We start from the raw sequence: 13,253 nt of genomic DNA, 5'->3' as shown, positions 1-13,253 counted from the left end.
GTGTTCTGTGTGTAAAATATCTACAAAATTACAATTAAACAGAAAACTACAAAATCAATGTACATTTCAAAAAGGAAAAAGTAATTGACTTTTTAATTTATTTAAATTATGAACAGAATATTTTCTTTTTTTGACTTCTAATTACTTAGAACATAAGGGATCTGATGACTTTTCTATATTTATCTTATATCTAAGCTACCTAACAGCATTCTCAAGATATCAGGAAGTGTTCAGCTACTAACCAAAAGGTCAGAAGTATGAACCCACTAGCCACTCCACAGGAGACAGATTTGACAATCTGATTTAGTAAAGATTATAGCCCTGGAAAACTATGAATCACAGGTATAATTAATTCAAGGGCACATACAACAACTTCATTCTCATATTAACTTTAAAAGCATGCAAAAGTATCATACCAAAAAAAGTTTTTCTGCAGAAGTCTAAGGTTTACTTGATACATTCTTTTATTTTAAAGAAAATTCTATTAAATGTCTGTTTTAGTATATAATGACATTTGTTGTTGTTAAGCATTGTTCAGGTTGAGTTGGTTCCAACGTTCATAGCAACCCAGCATAGGGTTTCCAACGCTCTAAAATCTCTGTGGGAACAGAAACCCTCATCTTTCTCCAGTGGAGCAGCTGGTGGGCTCAAACTATTGACCTTATGACTCACAATCCAGTGCTTATCCTACAGATACACCGTAATCCCATTCTAGTGGTATAATCTATTGATATTCTAAACTATTTTTTTATCTATTTCTTTATCATTATATCCTGGGGAAAAAGTCTTAGTTTTAGATATAGATAGAAAATGATAGCTAGATAGATGGATAGATAATAAATAGATTTTTACATAAATGCTCAGTTCTATTTACTAATAAATTATGTAATTTTTTTTTTCATTTAAATTTAGAAATGAGATAGATCAATATTGTCCTTTGCTGAGATCTTTTCGTATTTTAGCATTAAGACTATGGTGTTTCCATGTTATTGAAAAGTTCTCCAACTTTTTCTGTAGTCAAAATGGTTCAAATATTGTCGAAATTAGCAGTACTTTAGATGTCAAGTAATATTCAATTATGCATCCATTTTTTTTTTTAATGTTTTCTTCTAATAACCTACCCTTAAATACCTTATTACTAATGTTATGACTTATTCCAATTTTCCCTTTCCTCTTGGACAAATTTTAGTAATTTAAATTTTTCTAAAACTTCATCCTCTTCTTCAAGATTTCTATGTTTTATCGGAAAAGAGTTGCACATAGTATCCTACTGTGTGGTTTTTAATCTTTTTTCCCCTGGAGTTACTTCTGCTTTCTTATTCATGATCTTATATATTCTCGTTATACACATTTATCTGAATTAGAGTCTTCAAGAAATTCCATTTCAAATATGAATCAAGTTTTTATTTATTTACACTCATCCATTTCTATTCTATTTTAGTAATTCTAGTTTCATTGTTATTAAATTATGTCTTCCTAATATAGTTTGATGCTCTTTTTCTAATTTATTAGGGTTAGTACTTATTTTATTCTTACTCTTTTCGGTAATAACAAAGGCACTTAACACTAAAAATTCTGGACTGAATACATCATTTAGTGTAAGCCATATGTTTTGTTATAAAGTTATTTCCATTTCCATTACTGCATATACATTTTTGAACTTCCCTTTAGTTCTAAGAGTTATGAGAGGATCTTCCTTAATTTGTTAATAAAGTATCCTTTACTATTATTTTCCTAATAAAGTTGTTTAAATAAAGTATTTTAGTCTCCTAATAAAGCTTATTATCACTGGATAATAATAGTTGTCTATTAAAATGATTATTTTATGAATTTATAAAAATTTCAGGAGACTTCTTCAAAAATTAAGCTTTCTAAAATGAGTCCCTTTCTCATTTTCAACTTCATGAGTCCATAATGTCATCTTACTCCAAAGGAATCCTGCCTTTTAACATTGGAAAATAAATGCGTAGCCATCATTTACTTCATTATTAAAAAGGGAACGTTGGCTAGGTTTAAAGTTTATCAACAGTAAATTCCTAGTGTCATTTTACCTAGAACAGTGAACTAATTTAATTAAGACTACATTAATTTCTTCCTTGAATTTCTTAGCCATCTTTAGGAATTGCTGGACAGCTGAAAAGCATGCTGCAACACTGAACGTTAGTATGAATTTTATTCAGTGCATAATGTTCTTCAATTGTTTGCTGCAACATGGGGCTTAGCTTAGTTTTCTTCCTCAGTTTCATCTTTTGCTTTAAATTTTTCATATAAAATTTATGGCTGATATTACCTCATCTCTCCATCTTAATTCAAATGTTCTTCATGGCTCACCAGTCTTATCAGTGCTTCCATTAAGGTTTCATATAAGGGGGTGGCAGATTCAGATATGTTAATACAAAGATGCTTGCATTAAAAACCATATTTTCAAGAAAAAAAGTACATATTAATTTAAGAATACTAAGAGGAAAGACAAACCACCTAGAAGTTATTAAAACCAGAGCCCCTTAATTAGAATAACTAAACAGTCAATAAAATGATCAAACTTTCTACTATATTAACTGGACAAATATAAATTAGCTACTATACTTGATAATTTTTCTTGTTAATATATTACCATTATCAGAGAAGCTATTTTAGTAATTTTTTTCTGAGCAATATATTAAAACCACAATAACTATTAATTCTACTCCTCGAAAATGCAACATAGGTTGGAACCAACTTGATGGCAATTAACAACAATCAATTCTAATGTTAGATCTGTTGCTAAACTTGTAAGTATCCTTTAGGTTAGTAAAAAGTACAAAACCAAACTAGAGACATGAATAGTTTAAGAAATAAAATAAGTGAAAGTGCAATAACGTGGAATTCTTTCCTGACTCATCCATATTCTTCTCATTGACTTAAATAATGTTGGTTTATGGCTAGTATGAGCCTGCATACATGACCATCAAAAATGGAAACTACATTTAGTAAACATTTAGATTAACTAGATATGTTTCAAATAATTTGCTCAATTTAATTCTCATGATAAAGCTTAAAAATATTAAAAATTTGTATACAAACTGTAATGAGAACCCAGACGCTAGCAGAAGGTCACTCAGCTATTATTTAATATGATACAACTATATTTTGGACCAAATTCTAACTCCAAAGTATTTCCAGAACCAGGCTGGAAGAACTTAAAGGTGCATTAGAGAAAAATCACAAATTTCCTTTAACAAACTGTCAATAAAAATGTGGACATTAAAGACTTTGTCAGTGAGAACTCAAAAAGAACTTAGAAACCATCAAGAGTAAAGAGCATGAGAGAAGTGAGGGTTCGTAACCATATGAATAGCAGTAACAACAGAGCTGGTGGCAGAGGCAACAGGCATAGAGACACAGAGCAGCAGAGGACCCATGGACTGAGAAAGACAGTGTGCCTGCAGGCAGGAGGCTGGCTTGCAAAATGTGCCCTTTAGACATTTAAAAAAAGGAATATATATTTTCAATGTGGTATGTGTACATCAAAAAAGAAAAAGGGTAACAAAGGTAAACACTGTTAGCTGATGGCACAGGGAGGGGATTATAGGCATTGCAATGATTTGTTGAATGCAAAACTGATGACCTGCCCTGCAAACCTTTACTCAGGTCACAATAAAAGCTATATATATATATAAAGAATTAAAAGCATGGTAGAAAAATTCACATTATTTAAAAAAATTCCTAAATCATTATAAATAGACTCAGTTGAAATATGAAGGTCAAAGGAATTGGTGTTGAGTACTTAGTAGAAACTGAAGAACATAAATTAGAAACTGGAGCAAAGATAATCTTTACTATATACTGGCAGAAAATATAGCTAAGTTTTACCCTTGATTTATATAGAAAGCAGAATTGTAAGTAATGAACCTTAATATTATCTGAAGAGATTTCCAAGCTAAGTATTAAAGATATGGGTCTGGTTTCTTTTTGCTGCTTACAGAAAAATGTGGGAAGAAGGAGATAAATTGATGGAAACTATGTGGTGCTGTGAGTTAATGTGCCAGACTGCAAACCCACTTGAATTGCAAGGTCGGTGGTTCAAGCTTACCAGTTGATCCCTGGAAACCCTATACAGGGCCGCTATGGGTCGGAACCGACTCGAATGCACTTAACAACAACAACAACTAGGCTAAAAGAAACTAGAACTTGATGATTAGGAGAGTCTTCTGTGCTCTAGAGCGCTAAAGAAAGTAAACCAGGAGACTCACTGTCAGTGAATCCTGGTCTGGAGAGAAAATTTTGGGTGTGGCTACACAATCTGTGTTCTTGTCTAGTTCAGGACACAAAGCTTGATGTACACAGGGTGTTCTTCAAAGAGGCTACCTCTGTGACTCACAGATTCCCTCCCTAGGCCATTTCAGCAAAAGTGAATACTGGATATGAATTATGCTGGAAAGATCTATTTACAAGGAGGCTCATTTCTATCGAATGTAAACCTGAAACACAGACTGGAGACCCACGAGGTTCTTGAGAATCAACAGAAATAGTGACAGTTTGAACTAAAAAGGACAGGAATAAAATGAAATGAGAACTGTTGAACTCATAATAATAATAATAATAATAATAATAACAACAACAATAATAATAATACAGACAGGAAATGAGCTCATAAAAATAGTCTGCTGCAAACACATGCCACCATTCATGGAAAACGAATAATAACACTAGAAGTGGACCAGTAAACATAGACAGCGAAGCCTCAAGCCGTAGTGAGTGATTCTCATGCCGTGAATTAATGAAGCTTAATCACCTGGATTTCTACATTGCCTGGAACAGATGCTTCCTCTTTTCTTCCATTCTTTCCCTTTTGAATGTCTACAACTATTATTCTATGCCTGTCCCACCATTGCATTTTGGGAGCAGAATATTTTTTGTTTCTATTTATCAATGGTACACAGAAGGAGAGGTACATCCCATGAATGGATTATACTCTGAGGCTTACCCGTTTCCCATTTTGATGATTTAGATAATGATATTTGGGACTTCTGAGCTAGTAAGACATAAATAAGATTTTAGATTTTAGTTTTTACTCCAATAGGTTAAGATTTCTGGGGTCCTTGAAATGAAGTAAATAAATTTGCATGTAGGATAGACATGAATCTTTGAGTTGCAGAGGGCATAATGTTATAGGCTAAGTAATGATCACCTCTGGTAGTACAGTGGGTATGAATCGGGCTGCGAACCGCACAGTCAGCAGTTTGAAACTACCAGCTGCTCCAAGGGAGAAAGATGAGGCTTTCTGCTCCTGTAAAGATTTACAGCCTCAGAAACACTGTTCAGGGTCGCTATGGGTCAGAATTGACTCCACGGCACATAGCAACAACAACAACAGAGATGTCCTAGGAGCTCTGGTAGCGCAGTGGTTACGAATTGGGCTGCTAACGTCAAAGTCAGCAGTTTGAAACTACCAGCTATTCCAAGGGAGAAAGTGAGGCTTTTTGCTCCCGTAAAGATTTACAGCTCCAGAAACCTTGTACAGGGTCGCTATGAGTTGGAATCGACTCCATGGCACATAACCACCATCACCAAAGATGTCCTAGTGTGGCGCTGTGGGTTAATGCTCCAGACTGCAAAGTCATTTAAACTGCAACGTTGGCAGTTCAAGGTCACCAGCTGCTCCTCAGAAACCATATACAGGGTCGCTATGGGTCAGAACTGACTCGACAGCACTTAACAACAACAACAACAACAACAGAGATGTGCACATTATATCGTTGGAACCTATAAATATGCTAAAAGCGGAGTCCTGGTGTGGCACTGCAGGGGCCTCTAACCTGGTGGTTAATAATCCAGTGTTATCTTTCAGTGCCATACCAGGACTACATAACATAGCAAAGAACATTTTCAAAACACTGAAGATTAATGTTTAAAATAGAAATAGCCTGAGAACATTTTTTCTGTTGACAGCCATCTTGTGGAAATGTGACAACACCAAAGTAGAACATCTTTTCATTCCAACAGAATGAATTCTGCTTTGTAAACTAAAGAGAAAGTTTTTCAATAAATATACTTTACTCTAAAATATTTAACAGGGCTCTTCTTAACTGTGCATTAGCATCAGAAAATGAGAAAGGAATAGTTTTTTTAGACTTTGAATCTATTACAGCAAATGAGGGCCTCCTTCATTCATGCCCCTCCCCCTTCAATTATCTCATCAAGTTAAATTCAAAGATCATACAGATGATTTTTTGAAGGCGCTTCAACTCTTATAGGGCAATGAAATTGCCCATAGTTCAGGCAGTAAAACATATTCCATAATCAGCATATGGCATGATTATTTCCCTTTTAAGGATTTCTACATTTTTTGGCAAGTCATGATATAATCACGATAGAATCATATTCACGTTAAATAAAACAACAGCAACATTTTTCAAAGCAACTCTTACCTGTGTAACAAGTGGCTCCAATAGCCTTTCCACTGTTAAAGTCTGGATTTCCAAACTTTTGGGGTCCCATTTCAAAATGATAGGTGAAGTTGCCGAAGTCATGCTCCCTATGGAAAACACACATTATCAGTTCAAAGTCGTCATTGCTGAAATAAAATGGTATTTGGGAGGGACGCAAAAGGAATATGCAACTTAAATTTTTAACAGAAAAGCATCTGTCTGTGTTAATTTCATAGAGTTGGAGATGGGTAAAATTAAGCCCGAATTGCACAAGGTACAAATGTTAATGTCAGAATAAAAAGCAAGGCTAGGTCCTGAGGGTACCTGGTTTGTTGTTATTACATGCTGTTGAGTTGCTTCCAAAGAGTCTTGCTGTGGCACTGTAGACTGCTAACCACCAGGTCAGCAGTTCAAACCCACCAGCTGCCCCTTGGAAACCTTATACAGTGTCTTTATGAGTTGGAATCATCTCAACAGTACTTAACAACACCAACATTGGGTTTCTGAGGCAGTGACTTTTTGTGGGAGCAGAAAGTCTCATTTTTCTCCTGTGAATCAGCTGAAGGGCTCAAACTGCTGTGGTTCATAGTCCAATGTTTATCCTACAGAGCCACCCACACTCCCCTAAGAGTACCTATACCTACTAGGAAATTCTTGGAACCCATTTGTCATTGCTATATTTAATTCACCCAACGTTTAGTATCCATACCTATCTACTATAGACTAAGAAAGACCTTGCCACCAAGTAGCTTGTACTGTAATGGGCGAAACAGCCAAATTAGCCAACAATTATGTCTCAGCAGGGCAAATAGTTAAGGAATATAGGGAGACCTATGGGATCGCTATGAGTCAGAGATGACTCAATGGCAGGGGCTTTTGTGGGGAAACTGAAGAAAGAAAACTAAAGTCAGTCTGGGGTGACCAGCAAAGGCTGCCAAGAGGCACCATAAATTCATCATGAACACCAGGTAAGGGACCTCATATTTTAAAATAAAATGGCAACTTTGTGTTCTTCACATCATAATTGACCACTGAGGATATCATCTATCCCGTGGAAACAGTTTCATTTTCTTAAATAGCCGACATCTTGCAAAATGAGCGCCTAGGGTTCTGAAAATTAGCTTGCTGCTATTTACATGCTCTCTGATTACTTGAGGCATTTACATTCTCATCCCATAAAATCAGTTCCTGATACGGTTATTTATCTTGTTCTAAAGCGATCCTCTCTTACTAAGAACCACTGTCATATAGGTAGCAACTTCCCAAATATGGCCCTGGCCTCAAAGGAATAAATTATAGTTTCTCTCTGGAGTATCTTTCTCACTGAGAAATTGGCTGCTATTTGCTGAATGTATTTTGACACTTAACCACTAGACAAGCAACCTTAGATTGTACAATGGAATCTGAATCATTTGTCTTCATACCACCATAAATCAAACTGCTCATGGCTGTGGACGTCTTTTGAATCAATGTCCCCACTCAATTCTATCCTTATAAATCAATGATTATTTCTATTAGAACTAATACAAGAAAGAAATAGGCACTCGCAGAAACATGCCTCTTAACATGCCCTGCTATACTTAATCCTTTTGCAAATAGGTCATGCACTTTGCTCCAGTAGGGTAGGGAAATGGGATAAGGAGACACAGTGTGCTGGTATTTTAACGTTCTCCAAATACCATGTTTTAAATAAACCGGGCATAGCATTCCAACAACAACGTCTGATTTAGATTTCAGTTCCTTTACAACAACAATAGTTGGCACTGATAAGCTGCCTGTCCTCCAAAAACCTAAAAACACTATACATTTCTCATTCATTCACACTACCACCTGCCACATCACAGCTCTGCCACACACAGACTTTTGCTGCTGGCCAGCACACCTTCTCGTGCTGTGGAAGGACAGCGATGCTTTCTACACAGTCGGGCAGACTTTCATCACTGCTGATCCCAGGCTGATCTAAGTCATCTTGCTCCAATACATATGAAACAGTTATTTCAAGTCTTGGGAGACGTTCCCTGAGAATCATTTTCAAGCTCTGAGGGAAGAATGAGCGATATAGTAATGACCATGAATAAACAAGTTCCCATAGGGAAGTGGGTAATTACTAACATGAGTTGCCCTTATGCTGATTCCCCTTGATTTCAAAGAACTATTCCACAGGGCAGGGTGGTTGTTGTTGTGGTTAGGTGCCACTGAGTCACTACCAACTCATACCAACCACATGGGCAACAGAACACAACACTGCCCGGTCCTGCACCAACTTCACAATCAATCATTGCTACGCTACAGCCCATTGCTGCTGCCAGTGTGCCAATCCATCTCATTGGGGGTCTTCTTCTTTTTCTCCAGCCCTCCATTTTGCCAAGCATGATGTCCTTGTCAGGGACTGTTTCCTCATGATAATATTTCTGAAGTAAGAGACACGAAGTCTGGCTATCCTGACTTCCAAGGAGCATCTAGCCATACTTCTTCCAACACAGACTGTTTTGTTCTTTTGGTAGTCATGGTACTCTTAATACCTGAAAAATCATTTGATCTGGCCATGCTAAGACAACCACAGTGCCAGCCATCACACTGTCACTGCTGTTAAGTGTTATCGAGTTGGTTCTGACTCATAGAGACCCTGTATAGGTTTTCCAAGGAACGGCTGGTGGGTTTCAACCACTGAACTTGCAGTTCAAACTGACTTTGCAGTCCAGTGCATTATCCTGTAGTGCCACACCAGGAATCTCTTGCTGTCGTTAAATGCCATTGAGTCCATTCTGACCCACAGAGAACCTGTATAGGATTTCCAAGGAGCAGCTGATGAGCTACAACTGGTATCCTTGGGATTCATATAGACTTTGCAGTCCAGCATATTATCCCACAGCACCACACCAGGAAGGGTGAGTGAGTTAAATGTTTGACCAAACATAGCAGACTAATTTTTAAATTGATAATTTTGTATGGAACCATGAATGACGTTATACATTTTGGCAAAAATGTTTCCACACCCCTGTTACAGGGTTTTCATAACTGTGACCTTTCAGAAGCAGTTTCCCGGCTCTTTCTTCAGAAGCACCTCTGAGTGGTACAAACCACCAACCTTTATGTGCATAGTCAAATACTTAACCATTTGCTCTACTCAAGAAACCAGATAACTAGCAGTGAAGTCATTTTAAACACAATAGTGAAAGGTACTAGGTTAAACCATATACTAAATGTCCATTAGGACAAAGGCATGGTTTTGCATATGAGCTAACACCGAGGGAGGAACATACAATCTTTTTGTGGCTATTCTAATGCATAACTTTTTTGAAAAGGGGGAAAAAAGAATAATGCCATTCCAAAAACGCTGGGGTACCCATATGAGAGACCCTAATGTAGCAGGCATTAATCAGACTTGGGAGAATCACCACTTAAACAAAGACCTCAAGTCGAATTTTGAGACAAGAAACAGAATTAGACAAATCTTTGTGAGTCCTGAAGGTCACAGTGGCCTTCTAAATCCAAAAATGAAAGTACATGAGTTACCAGGCAACTTACTGCTCTTATTATTCCTTTGGCGATCAATCTTTTCAGCCACTTCTTGTGACACAAGTAAAATTAAATAGCAAAAGGCAAGGAAGGGTTATAAGGTACTAATTGAGAAAGGTAAAACCTAGTCACAGAAACTTTAAATGCTATTTTCTCAGAAGGCTGTTGTTGCTAACGATATAGTACCTCATCTTTCTTCCATGGAGCAGTGGGAAGGTTTGAACCACTGACTTTGTAGTTAGTAGCCGAATGCCTAATCCATAGTGCCACTAGCACTCCTTGTTTATACTTCACTTGGACTAAACTAGGAACTCTGTAGTCATCTATTATCTTCATAATTTGGTTCTAGGCCCATATTTGCAAAGCCAAAAAGGATGGGGCAATGCAAAACCCCTGCCTCTGAATCCAGTATGTTTATATCTAAGATTTCCACTGAACTCTTAGCTATAAGTCAGGTGCTGAATAAACGCTAGTGGAAGGTAAGAAGTTTCTGTGGCTGCAATTTTGTAATTTACTTAGGCTAATGAAGTCCTTACAGTCTGCTAGAGTTTTTGTCCTGCTAAATTTTACACACTCAATTGCTTTTTACAGTAAGAAGCATTACTTGTATTTGAAATATTTGCTTGTCAAAATCCTCAGTCAATTGAATTTGCATAAAAATAGAAAAAAATCCATTCCATTCCAACTAGTGATCATAATGATAGCCATCTAGATTCACCTATTGATGGCATTTGTCCCCAGAGTTCTAGTAGGAAAGAATGAGAAGAGCAAGGAGAAAAACAGCAGATGTCTGGAGCAGAGAGGCTGTAGCTGTAGTTAGAAAATAAGAATGAGAGTTTGGTATATAACCCTCCCCATCCCTCTCATCTCCCCCCACCCCACCCCCCCGACAAGAAAATCCGACTGTCTGGTGACAGTCTAGAATAAGAACTGGACTTCTAACTGCAAGGTTGGTGGTTCAAACCAATAGCTGCTCCTCAGAAACACTACGCAGGGACATTATGAGTCGGGACCAACTCGATGTCACTTAACAACAACACTGATCCTGAACTTTGGCCAATGATACGTTTAGAAAATATAATTTGAGGAAAGGGGTAAAACGTGCTAGCTTAATTGGGCTTGCCTTCTTCCTTCTGCCATGAGAGCTGCCTATAAGGTCAAAACAAAGAAGGAAGAAAGGCACACAGAACAAATTCAAATTCAAGTGCAGCTGAGTATAGTACAGATGAGCAAAGTCTGGTTAGCCAATCCCCATCCAAACCATAGACACAAGATCAAGAAATAACACTTAAATCATTGAGTGTTCACCAGTGTTATCAACTAGACATTTGTTTGATTGCAGCCCTACAGCCTATTAAGTTTGCAATGTTGGCGAAATTATCTACTCTTTATGAGTCCTGGTTTATCCTAATTAATTAGGATAACTATTACTGTAAGAATTAAATAACACAAGGGATAGAAAGCAAACTAAGATTTCAGGGATTATTTTGTATTGATATTATTTTTTTCACATGCTCAAATATCATTTCTGTAACTATTTCTAGGAGGAATAGGATGACACCCTTAAAAACAGAGATATAGATTTACACTCTACTGTGTCAAACAACAAAACTGTGCCTCCAAGTGAGAGTTGTTGTTGTGAACTCGAGTCGATTCTGACCCATAACGACCCGGTATAGGGTTTCCAAGGAGCAGCTGGTGCGCTTGAACTGCCGACCTTGCAGTTCAAACGGCTTTGCAGTCTGGCGCATTAACCACAGTGCCACACCAGGACGTGAGAGTGGAGAGGAAAAAATCAACTTTGTCAGCACCCAGCTCTTCTTCTTTCTAAGAATGGAATGATCTATCCATCACAGTTCCACACTACACATTTGTGTATTTAGCACATTTAATGCAGTCCATTTTCCTCACAAAAGAGAACCTATATAAAGTAAATATACTTCTTAAACATTTCAATTCAAAGAAAAACAAATAATACTTCAGGTGTCTTTTGTAGGAATACTGAGGATGCCAACTGGACATAGAGAAAGAATGGAAAACAGGGACGGTGACTAATAAACAGTGAGAGTTGTCTTTTTCCAAACATGTATCACAATTTCATAAGGCTAATAAGGGTGCTGGAGTGGCACTGTAGGATAAGCACTGGACTGCTAACTACAAGGTCGGCAGTTCAAACCCACCAGCTGCTCCTTAGAAACCTGATGCAGGGTCAATATGAGTCAGAACTGACTTTACAGCATTTAGCAACACTACAATAGCATGTTTTTAGTAATTTATTTAAACCCTGGAATATTTTCCTTCTTGAAAAACTATCAAATTGAGTATCTGAGAAAGGCAGTATCACAGCTCACACTGTAACATGTTAGATAATGTCAGACTCTCTCTCTGATCATAAAAGGATGCCAACAAGTTCTCTCCTACTCACAACAGACTACGCAAAACCTGACAGAAAAGACAAACCGGAGTGAAACAAGCTCTCCTGTAAACAGCCAGGGGCTGAGCAGCTTGTTTCCAGGTAAGTAGAAAATGTCCTGCATTGCCTATCCCAACCTCAAAATGACAACTATGGTCCTTTTAGGCATAATTCACAGCAGAATTTCCCATTTCCTGATTAACTTGAGAAATGTCTTCAGAACCCTGTGCATACCTGAGTTCTCACCACTCCTTCTACTGACATTTTCCACAGCACTAATCCAGGATGCTCTCTCGTTGCTATGGTGGCCAAATCTGCCTTCCCTCCAAAAGAGGGCAGCCTCCCATTCTTCACTAATATCAATATGGAGGCCATGACACCTGCTACATTCTACAACTGACAGAAAATATGCAAAACACTGCCGTATTTTCAGAGATTTATTAGATTAGGGAATTACTTTAATTGACAAGCGAGTTCAGAAGAAGTTCGTGACTGATAATAGGATCATTCAGTTACTTAAATTTTTAAACAAGAATGGTAATAAATTTATAGAACTGATGGATTTGTTCTGCAAATCACTTAAATATTCACATCTGATAGCTTTTCTTTGTTGCAATTGGGTTGGCACAGTTATCTCCCTTGCCAGTTCAAGCCATCAGAGATGATGAGGGCTGTGGCAATGGAGCTTATGCAAGACAAGATACTGATAAACCATGTTTTGTTGAGAAAAGGAGACAAGAAAGAGACTTCTACAAATTCCTTCTATATTTTTGAGAACTGAGCATGGAAACTTTGAGTCATCCTGCTTCTTCCACAAGTTATAATAATACTGACTAATGATCTGATGGGGAGCACAGTGACTTGGTATGATAAACACTGTTCTGTGAACCACAAGGTCAGCAGTTCAAACC

The 13,253-nt window shown here is 37.3% G+C and overlaps 1 protein-coding gene across 4 annotated transcripts in view; it reads right to left on the bottom strand.

Annotated features, from left to right (window-relative positions):
- CTNNA2 (catenin (cadherin-associated protein), alpha 2) overlaps nt 1-6,522 on the bottom strand; it is a 1,482,995-nt gene extending 1,476,473 nt beyond the window's left edge. For 2 of the 4 annotated variants that reach the window (XM_006866581.1, XM_006866582.1), the window contains exon 1: nt 6,411-6,517. In XM_006866581.1, coding sequence (XP_006866643.1) covers nt 6,411-6,512 — 102 coding nt within the window. In that variant the 5' untranslated portion in view covers nt 6,513-6,517. Of the gene's footprint in view, nt 1-6,410 lie in introns of all 4 variants that reach the window. The other 2 variants (XM_006866584.1, XM_006866583.1) reach the window with 2 other exon arrangements.
- Between the last annotated feature and the right edge of the window lie 6,731 nt (nt 6,523-13,253).

The sequence above is a fragment of the Chrysochloris asiatica genome, unplaced genomic scaffold (genome assembly GCF_000296735.1).
Source record: "Chrysochloris asiatica unplaced genomic scaffold, ChrAsi1.0 scaffold00093, whole genome shotgun sequence".
Taxonomy (NCBI): domain Eukaryota; kingdom Metazoa; phylum Chordata; class Mammalia; order Afrosoricida; family Chrysochloridae; genus Chrysochloris; species Chrysochloris asiatica.
Note: the sequence above shows the minus strand (reverse complement) of the source record. Positions and strands in the feature narration are given on the sequence as shown.